Below are 13,795 nucleotides of genomic sequence, written 5' to 3' on the forward strand. Positions count from 1 at the left end.
CAGCACTTCAGAGTGCCACTGTGTTTGGAGATAGGGTCTTTAAAAAGGTAATTAAGTTAAAATGAGTTCATTAGGGTGGGTGCTAATCAGTAAAATGGGTGTCCTTAGGAGATAAGGACACAGACACACAGACGGAAGCCCATGTGAGGACACAGGGAAAAGGTGAAAATCTACAAGCCCAGGAAGTGGGCTCAGGAGAAATCCACCCTTCTTACACCCTGACTTCAGACTTTCAGCCTCCAGTACAATGAGAAATTTTCTTTGTTTAAGCCAGCTGGTCTATAGGACTTTGTTACGGCAGCCCGGACAGACTGATGCAGGGGTCATATGGAACTTTCTTCATAGGTGCCCACAGGAATCCCCAATATCCTTTTGTCCCTCCACTCCCACCCCCTATTTTTCTGCAAAGCAGCTCGGGAATCAGCTGTTGGAGAAATACTGGGGCTCTGCAAAGATGTTGTGCAAATGTTCATCAGATTATGAAAAATACTAAAAGAAAAGACGTTTTTAGAAGTAGTTGGGCTTCTCTTGAGCAATTAAAAAGTTTTTGTTAAGTTAAGGACACCAAAGTCTGTAAGTTACATATCTTTTTAGCCCTAAAACACAAGGTGAGGTGTGTGGAACAAGGAGAGTAAGTGCATAGTGAGTGAATGAAAATAGGCTTTCTTCTCTAACAGTGTGACCAGTTCCTCCCTGCCTGGAAAGGAATGGAGTTATTACAAATAACAGTTGTTGCAGTTTGCAAATTTCAAACAGTTTAAATCTCTAAAAAAGCTTATGTTCATTAAAAATAATAGGAATAAGCTTGTCAAGGAAAATGGCGTTCCAGACTCTGCTTGGCTGGGTCACCCAGCTGCTGCCTTATTCTCTGAGGCCCTTTCTTAGGAGATAATGGTCAAGGTGAAAGAAATTTGAGATGATCTAGTAAAATATGAGGAAGACATCTCAGAAAACATGCAGGCTTCTAACATGCTAATAGTATCTTACACAGGGTTGTGACTGCACACTCACCACCTTCTGCTTTAAAAGGTTTGGCAACACTGGCCTTGGAAGAGACTCTCTGGTCGAGGTCTGGGCTGGGCCTTATAGGTGGTTTCCAGTTTGAGGGACAGGTCTGGTTGACTATGACTGGGGGGATGCTGGGGGCTGACTACCTGGCCCTCCCTCCTCCTGTCTCCTTTCATTCTAAGATCCTCCTGTTCTAAGATGCCTCTCCATGGGAAGAAATGACCTTACCTGGGACATACTTCCTGGTGGTCATACCCCTTCTCTTGTGACATTTAAGGAGAGTGCTCAGACAGCACTTGGCCCCTTCTCATAGAAGGGTTCTTCTCCCTGTGCCCTCTCCCTTCTCAGCCCCAACCCCTTTTATCCTCCTCAAGGACAGGTCCTCCCCCTGCACCTCTCCTTCTCCTTTTATAACCTTTATTCCCCACCCTCTCTTGGGGCCTCGTGTTACCAAAGTTATCTTTTCACTTAAGATTTGCTCTTGTCCAGATTAAATACTAATAAATAACCAATTTTGCAATCCACTCTGGATGCCTTCTAAGTCTGAGGCTGGGTGTTCCAACTCAAAACTTCTTGGATGATTCACTGCCCCAGGCAAATCCCACAATAAAAAATGTAAGCTGATACCTCCCATGCCTTTATTTCCCTGATTTGCAAACTGCATACAAGCCAGGTTTGTCCACTGTTAGAGAAGACACTGTTTCTGCCCAAGGACTGAATGGTGGGGGCATGGCCATTCATATTCTATTCCTAATCTTTATCTAAATGCCCAATTTGCACACTTGGTTATTTTTTCATTCTCGTTAGAATAGCATTTGTGGAACACATTTTAATGTGTTTTTATATTTTATGGTCTTGCAAGATGCTCCTTAAAAAAAGAAATCTTTGATCTACTAGAAGCTAATTTCCCTGAGTAAAGAGACTCACAAAGTGCATCGCACAGCAAAGGTTTCTAGAAGTCTGACAACAGAGAAACTTGTCTCACTTTATTTAACACAACATTTCCCAGATAGACTCATTACACAGCCCTTTCCCAGCAGCACTACCTGTTACTTCCTGGGGATACTTGTTCCTCAGATCTCACCTTGGGACTTGGTTTCTTACCCTTGTTACTTTCTCACTCAATATAGGATTCAAGAGGCAAAAGGGAGTATGGTGAAAGGAGGGTGGAGAAGGGGTTCCCAGGTGTGCTGAGGATCTGATTCCCATGGAAACACCCGCCTCCAGCTTGGACCATTCCTGCTGCAGACTGGGCTGATTCCTACTTCTGCACAATGGACATGTGCCAAGTACTGTCTGGGTATGACTGGAACATGGTCTTGGGTAAGTCTTGGTATCTGTTAGTTTCCGGCTAGTGAAAATTTGTAGCCAGTTATACACTGTGGCTTATTCAAATGAAAAAAAAAATAGATAAGGCAAATGTGGTAAAATTTTACCAGTTGGTCAGTTTGGGCGAAGAGGATATGGTAGTTATTTATACAATTCTTTCACTTTTTATGTAAGTTTAAAATCATCTTGAAATAGAAAGTAAAAAAAAAAAGTCTGATTCTGAGCAGGTCCATTTTCACATTAATTTTAGCCTCTTAGTGTTAAATGGAAGACAAAGGATTAAAGGAGGACCCAGCATGGATACTGGTATGTCAGACTCTGCTGAAAGGCTTTCTATTTTGGAAAATACAACAAGCAAAAGGGTCTGGCTTGTCTCCATGCCATTCTTGCTTTTAAGCTGTGTGACCTGAGGTGAGACATCTAACGTCTCTGAACCTCAGTGTGCTCAGAGAGGAGATAAAGTAACAATACCTCCTCTCATCTCTCATAATTTGAGGGGAGATTAAATGAGATCATGAAATGGTAAGTTACTTGCAAATTGCAAAGAACAATATAACTCTATGGTTGTAGGAAAACAAAGGTTAATAAAATTGCTTACCAAAAACAGATCCCTTATAAAGAACTTGGCTCTTGTAACTTTGGGATCTTCTCCTGCATCTGGTGTTGCTGTAGAAATTACAAATGGAATTTTAGTTAAGTAATATGGACCAGAGATACAACTCTGGAAAATATAAAATGAGTTACAAAGTTGGACTGTGGTATACTTACAGTATTAAAAGGCACACAGCTAAAATGGCAAAAAGCTAAAATGTTACCTTCATTTTTATTTTCTCTTTTCAAATCATTTTAATAGTTATAACTCTCATAAAACTTTCTTTTTTGGTGGTGGGGAGATGACTTCCACTCAAATAAAATGAAAGCATCTCATTGAACACTGGCCAAGGCCATAGCTGCCTTTGCCTTCAGCACTCTCTGGAGGTGAGAGACCCAGCTGTCTCCAGGAGCCGGGCGCCAGGCCTGTGGCTATGGCTTCAGCAGTGGCTCTGCTCATCTGGGCTGTGGGGCTGTGTTCTCATTCCATCTGGCTTGTTCTTAGAAAGACCCTCTCTTACTATTCCTACTACAGACTGCAGCATCTGCAGCCCCTAATTAAAATCAACTGTGGTGACCCCTCTGCTCTAGGCCCTTTTGAGCCTTTCTCCCATATACAGTCTGTGTTCACGGAATCATCCTTCAATAGTTTCTGTAGCCCTGTGAAATTTATTTTCCTAAACTCTAGGCTTCAAATCAGCCTGTTTTCATCACTCTCTTCTCTTCTCTGTTGCAACTACTGTGGTACTTGGGAGCTCTGCAGTTGCTCAGTCAGCCCTGACCTGGAGGCCTGCATGTTTGGCCAGGACAGGTGCCTGGGCAGGCCCAGTGCAGAGGGGAGAGAGGGGTGAGCAGGAGAGGAGCACAGGGTGACTGAGTGTGTATAGGGTAAGATCACAGTGTCACAAAGTGTGGGAAGGAGGAGGAACACAGAATAACCAAGGTTGGGGGGAACAGTGTCACTGATAATGTGGGGGAATGCACAGTGTGACTGAGTGTGGGGGGGAGGAGCACAGTGTGACTGAGTGTGGGGGAGGAGCACAGTGTCACTGAGTGTGGGGGGGAGGAGCACAGTGTCACTGAGTGTGGGGGGGAGGAGCACAGTGTCACTGAGTGTGGGGAGGAGGAGCACAGTGTGACCGAGTGTGGGGGGGAGGAGCACAGTGTCACTGAGTGTGGGGGGAGGAGCACAGTGTGACTGAGTGTGGGGGGGAGGAGCACAGTGTGACTGAGTGTGGGGGGGAGGAGCACAGTGTCACTGAGTGTGGGGGGGAGGAGCACAGTGTGACTGAGTGTGGGGAGGAGGAGCACAGTGTGACCGAGTGTGGGGGGGAGGAGCACAGTGTGACTGAGTGTGGGGGGAGGAGCACAGTGTGACTGAGTGTGGGGGGAGGAGCACAGTGTGACTGAGTGTGGGGGAGGAGCACAGTGTGACTGAGTGTGGGGGTGGAGTACAGTGTCACTGAGTGTGGAGGGAGGAGCACAGTGTCACTGAGTGAGGGGGAGGAGCACAGTGTCACTGAGTGTGGGGGTGGAGCACAGTGTCACTGAGTGTGGAGGGAGGAGCACAGTGTCACTGACTGAGGGGGAGGAGCACAGTGTCACTGAGTGTGGGGGTGGATCACAGTGTCACTGAGTGTGGAGGGAGAAGCACAGTGTCACTGAGTGTGGGGGGGAGGAGCACAGTACTGCTGGTAGTAGGAGAGTGAAGCTTTTACTATTTCCTAGACAGGTCAGTTTTGGCCTCAGCCTGTGGTAAGATTAACTCAGTGTTGGTAGGGATCATAAGCATGGTGTGATTGTGTTTCAGAAAGGTGACTTTTCAGAACTTCAGAGAGTTTTCTGGAAAGCTGAGTGACCAGAGTCCAGGAACCTGGGCTATAAGCTGCACTGACTTGATCCATAGCTGAGAAGAGGGGAATGAGGGTCAGGACCAAGGCTATGAGGAAGGAAAAAAAGGAAGCGTATGTTATCATAGATGGCATTTAGGAAGTAATCTCCACATAGCGTGAGTATTGATTGGTCAGGTGAGGGAATAGGGGTGGGGAGACTGGTGACTGGGGAAGTTAGAGTCGGTTGCTGAGAGACAGGTAATCCAGTAACAGAGAGGGCAACACAAGGGGTGCTCTGAAGATTTGCCTCAGGCAGATGGCATGTTACCTTAGCCTTGGAAAGCACACCCCTAGGCTGGCTGAGGTTAGTGCAAAGAGACTGATGAATTTTCTTAACTTCTTTATGGAAGTTTCTAGGAAAGTCCCTTTCATTGTGCTTGATCTAGTTTTTTGGGATTCAAATTTAAGACGCGGTGTTATTTTGCTATAAGCAAATCTGTCCTATAAGAGTCTGGTTGCCCAGTGTCTACTCAAAACTGAAGAACAACAATTGGAAATGGGGTTATCAACTCTACCAGGGTTTGCCTGGACAGGACCTTCTTGGCTTTAGCACTGAAAGTCCCAGGTCCCAGGAACACCCACAGATGGTTGATCTCCCTGAGAGGTAACCAATGTCTTGCTAAAGTCATCCCTGGAGACAAGAGATGTAAACATGGTGGCTAAAATCACAGGCTTTGGAGTAAAGGGTTCAAAGCCTGCCTTGTCCTCATAGGTTCTACCTGACTGACTTTGAACAAGAACTTTACCTCTCCCAGTCTTACTTTCCACAAGAAAACTCAATAATAGAAACTCTCATAGGGTTATGGTGAAGGTTCAGTGTGAAGGTTGATGTAAAGGACTGCCCAGTTCACAGCAGTCCCAACTGAGGCACCAAGAGGTAGAACTTATCCCAACTAATGACATACTCATACATAAAACTGCCCTTTCTCCAACTGGACAGTTTAAATGGAAAGTCAAACTCTCAAATTTTTACAAATGGAACCCTACATAGGACATTTTAATACTCTCCTACTTGAGGTGGGGCAGTATTCGAGAGGATTGATTTTAATTAACTGAGTTTTCTAGATTCATCTGAACTGTTTGAATTATAGTTACAGGGCTATGGAAAGAACAATTAAGTCTTTTCCTTAATCAGGAGAAACTTGTTTTGAAATCTTACCATCTTCAGGAACAGTATAATTTGCATATTCTGGGAAATAATCTTCAATTTTTGATTTCCCTGCCAAGACTTTTTCTGCCAGCATATCTTGTTTGTTCAAGAACAAGATTATAGAAATGGTCCGTAACCACCTGAAAAGGAGATATAAACATACAAATTTCACATCCTCTGTATGGGCAAGTACATCTAACATAGGAGGAATTTAATGAAAAGGACAACGTTGCCACCTTCCTGATGATGTATAGGATTTAGCATTATTTAATACACCAGTATCTTGGTCCCCCACTCCATCTATAAGAAAGACATTCTTATAATGGTAAATAAACATAGGAGTTGATTTAGCAGTGTAGCACTTTCTAACTTATCTTTACTGAACACATAAATTTACTGGTACCAAAGCTAGGGTTTACCTACATAATAATAAAGGGTCAAAAACTAGAAGTTAAAGGAAGATACGGGACTCATTGGCTAATCACACAAAAAATAGTTTGCAGCTGCCTTGGTTCTTCCCCCGGCACTTCTGACTACATCTGAGGTTCTCCAACCTCGAGCAGGATGTTAATCAGGTCTATATCACTGCACTGGACAGGACAGGCTAAGGGGAGGGGCCAAGATACAGTGAAGGTGTAGGCTGGAAAGCGCTCTGTTTCATTAAATAGGCACTGAGAAATGGCTTAACACGAATTCAGTGTGCGCATCAGCAAACCGTTAGAAATTCTATTACTTCAAAGGAATCAAGCTGATGATTAGTGCACAGGGATCTTACTATGAATTAGAAACACAATCCATTCTTCCCCCAAGTGGAAATAGCCTTAAGGGTTCTTCTAGTTAAAAAATACAAAAAAAGTAATTAAAATGGCAAAATTCAAAGGGAAACAGAGACTAAAGGCAGCAAGGGAGAAACAGGAAGTAACATACAAGGGAGCCCTGATAAGGCTAGCAACTGACTTCTCAACAAAAACACTACAAGCCAGAAAGGAATGGCAAGAAATATTCCAAGTAATGAAAAGCAAAGTCCTGCAACCAAGACTACTCTATCCAGCAAGGCTCTCAATTAATATGGAAGGCCAAATAAGGAGTTTCCCAGACAAAAGAAGGCTGAAAGAATACACCTCCACCAAACCAGCACTGCAAGATATGCTAAACAGACTGCTTTAACAGCAGGGAGAAAAAGAGCAAGAGAGAGAGGAACACAGGTACAAAGGGGACAAAATAGCAATGAATACATACATATCAATAATAACCTTATTGTAAATGGACTAAATGCTCCAATCAAAAAACAGGGTAGCAGAATGGACAAGAAAATGTGACCCACACATGCTGCCGAGAAGAGACCCACCTCAGAACAAAAGACTTACACAGACTGAAAGTGAAAGGTTGGAAAAAAATATTCTAAGTAAATGGACAGGAAAAAAAGAGCTGGGGTAGCAATACGTAGACAAAACAGACTTCAAAACAAAGGCCATAAAAAGAGACACAGAAGGACACTTAATAATATTCAAGGAAAGAATACATCAAGAAGACATAAATATTATAGATGCACCCAACATAGGAGCATCTAAATATGTAAGGAAAATCTTGGAGGATGTCAAGAAAGATATAGACAGCAATACAATTGTTGGGATTTTAACACCCCACTGTCAACAATAGATAGATCTTCCAAACAAAATATCAACAAGGATATTGTGGAAATGAATAGCCCATTAGATCAAATGTACTTTACTGATACATGTAGAACCTTTCATCCCAAAGAAGCAAAATACACATTGTTTTCAAATGCATGTGGAACATTTTCAAAGATAGAACACATGATAGGACACAAAAAAAGCCTCAACAAATTCAAGAAAATTGAAGTCATATCAAGCATCTTCTCAGATCACAAGGGACTGAAACTAGAAATCAACCTCAAGGAAAAAACTCAAAAACACTCAGAATCATGGAGATTGAATAGCATGCTATTAAACAAAGAATGTGTTAAGCATGAGATCAAGGAAGAAATCAAAAGGTTTCTGGAAACAAATGAAAATGAACACACAACATTGCAAAACTTATAGGACACAGTGAAGAAGGCAGTCCTTAGAGGGGAGATCACAGTGATACAGGCCTACCTAAAAAAAAAAAAAACAAATCAAATAAACAGTCTAAACCTACATCTAAAAGAACGGGAAGAACAATAACAAAGACAGCCCAGAGAGAGTAGAAGGAAGGAAATAACCAAGATCAGAGCAGAATTAAATGACATAAAGACTAAAAGAACAATTGTAAGGATCAATAAATCCAGGAGCTGGTTCTTTGAAAAGATAAACAAAATCGACAAGCCTTTAAGCAGACTCATGAAGAAAAAAGGAGAGAGGACCCAAATAAATAAAATCAGAAATGAATCACAAGAGATTACAACTGATAACCACAGAAATACAAAGGTTTGTAAGAAGTTAGTATGAACAACTGTATGCCAAGAAATTTGAAAACTTAGGTGAAATGGAAAATTTCTAGAGAAACTTAACCTTCCAAAACTGAATGAAGAAGAAGCAGAAAGCCTGAAAAGACCTACAACAGCTGGTGAAATTGAAGCAGTAATCAAAAAACTACCAGCACACAAAAGCCCTGGACCAGATGGTTTCACAGGAGAATTTTACAACATTTAAGGAAGAGTTAACCCTTATCCTTCACAGACTATTACCAAAAATCCAAGAAGAGGGAAGACTCCCAAACTCTCTTTATGAAGGCAGCAACATCCTAATCCCCCAAACACATAAAAACACAACAAAGAAAGAAAACTACAGGCCAATATTGCTGATGAACATAGACGCTAAAATCCTCAACAAAATATTGGCAAATCACATCCAACAATACATTAAAAAGATCATACACCATGATCAAGTAGGATTCATCCCAGGCATGCAAAGATGGTACAATATTCACAAGTCAATAAATGTAATACATCACATAAACAAAAGGAAAGAAAAGAACCCACATGATCATATCAATAGATGTGGGAAAAGCATTTGATAAGGCACAGAACCCATTTATGATAAAAACACTCAGCAAAGTGAGAGTAGAGGGAATATACTGCAACATGATAAAGGCCATATACAAAAAACCTACAGCCAACATCATACTCAATGGGAAAAAACTAAAAGTTTTTCCATTAAGATCAGCCCAAGACAAGGATGTCTGCTTTCACCACTTCTGTTCCACAGAGTATTGGGACTCTTAGCCACAGTGATCAAACAAGAAAAAGATGGAAAAGGCATCCAAATTGGAAAGGAGGAAGCAAAACTGTCATTGTTTGCAGATGACATGATAGTGTACAAAGAAAATCCTATAGACTCCACCAAAAAACTACTCGACCTCATAAATGAATTTGGCAAAACAGCAGGATACAAAGTCATATTCAGAAATTAAAGGCATTTTTGTACACCAAGAATGAAATATTTGAAACAGAAATAAGGAAAATAATCTCATTTGCTATAGAAACAAGAAAAATAAAGTACCTAGAGAAAAAAAATCATTTTTTTAAACCAAGGAGGTAAAAGACTTGTTCTCAGAAAACAAAACAACTCTGAAGGAATTAAGGGAGACACAAACAAATGAAAGCATATACCATGTTCATGGATTGGAAGAATTAACATCATTAAAAGGTCCACACTATCCAAAGCAATGTAAAGATTCAATGCAATTCCTATTAAAATACCAATGACGTATTTCACAGATATAGAACAAACATTTCAAAAATGTATATGGAACCATAAATGACCCCAAAGAGCCACAGCAATTTTGAGAAAGAAGAACAAAGCAGAAGGGATCACCATACCTGACATCAAACTATACTACAAGGCCACAGTAATCAAAACAGTCTGGTACTGGCATAAGAACAGACACACAGATCAATGGAACAGAATAGAGAGCCCAGAAATAAACCCAAGTCTCTGTTGTCAATTAATATTCAACAAAGGGGACAGAAGCATAAAATGGAGTAAAAATAGCCTCTTCAACAAATGGTGTTGGGAGATCTGGACGGCCAGGTACAAAAAAATGAAACTCGAGCACCAAATTACACCATACACAAAAATAAACTCAAGGTGGATGAAAGACTTAAATATAAGTCATGACACCATTAAAGTCCTAGAAGAGAACACAGGCAGGGAAATCTCAGATTTCCACATAGCAATATTTTCACTGATAGGTCCCCTAGAGAAAGGGACATAAAGGAAAGAGTAAATAAACTGGACTTTATCAAAATAAAAAGCTTCTGCATGGCTAAAGAAAAAACAGCAAAATGAAAAGGGAGCCAACCATACAGGAAAACATATTTGCAAATCATACCTCAGACAAGGGTTTAATCTCCAAAATATATAAAGAACTCCCACAACTACACTCCAGGAAGACAAACAACCCGAATAAAAAATGGGCAAGGGACCTGAACATACACTTCTCCAAGGAGGACATACAAAGGGCCCAGAGACCCATGAAAGGATGCTCAGCATCACTAGCCATCAGAGAGATGCAAATTAAAACCGCAATGAGATACCCATCATAACCAAATCAACGAACAACAAGTGCTGGCCAGCTTGTGGAGAAAAGGGAGCCCTAGTGCACTGTTGGTGGGAATGCAGACTGATGCAGCCACTGTGAAAAACAGTATGGAATTTCCTCAAAAGACTGAAAATGGAACTGCCTTTTGACCCAGCAATTCCACTGCTGGGATTGTACCCTAAGCATCCTGAAACACCCATTCAAAAGAACCTATGCACTCCAATGTTCATAGCAGCACAATTTACAGTAGCCAAGTGCTGGAAGCAACCTAAGTGCCCATCAGTAAATGAGTGGATCAAAAAACTATGAAAGAAGGAGTTCCAACCCTTTGCAACAGCATAGATGGATCTGGAGAGCATTATGCTAAGTGAAATAAGCCAGGTGGTGAAAACAAATACCATATGATCTCACCTATAAGTGGAACCTAATCAATAAAACAAGTAAGCAAATAAAATATAACCAGAGACATTAAATAAAGAACAAATTGACAGTAACCATAGGGATAGAGAGAGGGGGAAAATAGGGGGAAGAAGGGAAAGGGTCATCAAGAGACATATATAAAGGACTCATGGACAAAGCCAAAGGGGAGTAGGTTCGAGGGTGGGAGATTGGAATGGGTGGGGCAGGGGAGAGTGATGGGAAAACAGAGACAACTGTACTTGAACAATAAATAACATTTTTACTGAACAATAAAATATATATATTTGATCTAAAAATACATTAAATATATGTAAAAATGAATTTTTATTTTTGTTTATTTTTATTGTTCAAGTACAGTTGTCTCCATTTTCACTCTAACACTTGGCTACTGTAAATTGTGCTGCTATGAACATTGGAGTGCATAGGTTCTTTTGAATGGGTGTTTCAGGATGCTTAGGGTACAATCCCAGCAGTGGAATTGCTGGGTCAAAAGGCAGTTCCATTTTCAGTCTTTTGAGGAAATTCCATACTGTTTTTCACAGTGGCTGCATCAGTCTGCATTCCCACCAACAGTGCACTAGGGCTCCCTTTTCTCCACAAGCTGGCCAGCACTTGTTGTTCGTTGATTTGGTTATGATGGGTATCTCATTGCGGTTTTAATTTGCATCTCTCTGATGGCTAGTGATGCTGAGCATCCTTTCATGGGTCTCTGGGCCCTTTGTATGTCCTCCTTGGAGAAGTGTATGTTCAGGTCCCTTGCCCATTTTTTATTCGGGTTGTTTGTCTTCCTGGAGTGTAGTTGTGGGAGTTCTTTATATATTTTGGAGATTAAACCCTTGTCTGAGGTATGATTTGCAAATATGTTTTCCTGTATGGTTGGCTCCCTTTTCATTTTGCTGTTTTTTCTTTAGCCATGCAGAAGCTTTTTATTTTGATAAAGTCCAGTTTATTTACTCTTTCCTTTATGTCCCTTTCTCTAGGGGACCTATCAGTGAAAATATTGCTATGTGGAAATCTGAGATTTCCCTGCCTGTGTTCTCTTCTAGGACTTTAATGGTGTCATGACTTATATTTAAGTCTTTCATCCACCTTGAGTTTATTTTTGTGTATGGTGTAATTTGGTGCTCGAGTTTCATTTTTTTGTACCTGGCCGTCCAGATCTCCCAACACCATTTGTTGAAGAGGCTATTTTTACTCCATTTTATGCTTCTGTCCCCTTTGTTGAATATTAATTGACAACAGAGACTTGGGTTTATTTCTGGGCTCTCTATTCTGTTCCATTGATCTGTGTGTCTGTTCTTATGCCAGTACCAGACTGTTTTGATTACTGTGGCCTTGTAGTATAGTTTGATGTCAGGTATGGTGATCCCTTCTGCTTTGTTCTTCTTTCTCAAAATTGCTGTGGCTCTTCGGGGTCATTTATGGTTCCATATACATTTTTGAAATGTTTGTTCTATATCTGTGAAATACGTCATTGGTATTTTAATAGGAATTGCATTGAATCTTTACATTGCTTTGGATAGTGTGGACCTTTTAATGATGTTAATTCTTCCAATCCATGAACATGGTATATGCTTTCATTTGTTTGTGTCTTCCTTAATTTCTTTTCTCAGTGTTGTGTAGTTTTGTGAATACAGGTTTTTATCTCCTTACTTAAAAAATTGAATTTTAATTATAGAAAAATTAATATATAGAAAAAATGTAATTCCACCCAGAAACAACTATTAGAATTTTTATATTTTTACTTTAAGGTTTTTTTCTATGTTCATATATATTTATCATATTTAAAAAAATAAGTTCAACATATTTTTAAATCTGCCTTTTCATTTAACAATATTTTGGTCATTTTCCCATGTGACTGTGTGTGACTTTGTGTATCTATTTCTATATGTATATCTATCTATATCTATTTATCTATCTATACATATATGTATATAAATTTTTAATGACTCCAACGTATTTTTCTGTATGTCCAGTATTCCCTAACTCCCATTAACTGTGTTAATACTATAAAGGTAAGAATGGTTTGAAAACTGTTGAATAGTTTATTAGAGAAATACTTTTCTGATAACCCAAACCTTTTGTGAGGACAGCTTATGTTTCTGTTCTTCTTGATGCTATTTCTTCCCCAGTATTTCAGAAGAAACTTTGATTTTGAGTCACATGTGTAGCACTTGGTGTGTGTGTTTGCAGTTCAGCAGCAGCACCTTCAAACATGACTGTACCTTTGAACTGTAACTGATCTTAGGGATCATCTATTTGTTTGTATGTGGGTGTTTAATATGGGCACTTCCCAAATTATGAAAACAAAACCAAACCAATTTTGAACTCTAGATATAATCTTATGCTTTCAAAATAGATTTTTACATTTTCTTGACAACACACTAACAGAGCTTTATGAAGGAACAGTCCCATGTTAAGAATATCTATATAGAGATGGACTAAAAAGATACTTTTCACAAATTTGGATTTATCAGTAAGGGAAGAACGACTATATCAGGAGAATAAAAATGAAAGTGAGCTGAATGATACTTTTAATGAAAGAAAACTTACAATCCAGTGGTGAGACCGAATTTATTAGTTTTACAACCTGTTGTTCCAGATGCTTTCAAAAAGATCCAGGGACTCTCTCAGCCTGTTGGTGTTGTTATCTTCCCGAATCACCATGTTGTAGCTACTGCAGGCCGCCACGTAAATGATAGCGGTGACATCTTAGTGAGAGAAGAGAGAAGAAGTTAGACAGATGGCCACTGGGGGTTATGATAAAGTACACATCCCACTGCTACCCATTTGCAGGGTAGTTTTCTCTCCACGAGTATAAGAATGACTTGAAGTGGCTCTGTGTGTGTAACTGGCTGTT

At 40.3% G+C, this 13,795-nt stretch overlaps 1 protein-coding gene across 2 annotated transcripts in view; it reads right to left on the reverse strand.

Moving 5' to 3' along the window:
* The window catches only part of GNAL (G protein subunit alpha L), a 181,536-nt gene that overhangs the window by 4,270 nt on the left and 163,471 nt on the right, over positions 1–13,795 (reverse strand). For both annotated transcript variants that reach the window (XM_053912991.2, XM_024580153.4), the window contains exons 9-11: positions 13,526–13,646; positions 5,980–6,110; positions 2,936–3,003 (exon numbers count right to left, since the gene is read on the reverse strand). In XM_053912991.2, the coding sequence (XP_053768966.1) occupies positions 2,936–3,003; positions 5,980–6,110; positions 13,526–13,646 (320 nt within the window). The remainder of the gene's footprint in view (positions 1–2,935; positions 3,004–5,979; positions 6,111–13,525; positions 13,647–13,795) is intronic.

The sequence above is a fragment of the Desmodus rotundus genome, chromosome 10 (assembly GCF_022682495.2).
Source record: "Desmodus rotundus isolate HL8 chromosome 10, HLdesRot8A.1, whole genome shotgun sequence".
Lineage (NCBI taxonomy): Eukaryota > Metazoa > Chordata > Mammalia > Chiroptera > Phyllostomidae > Desmodus > Desmodus rotundus.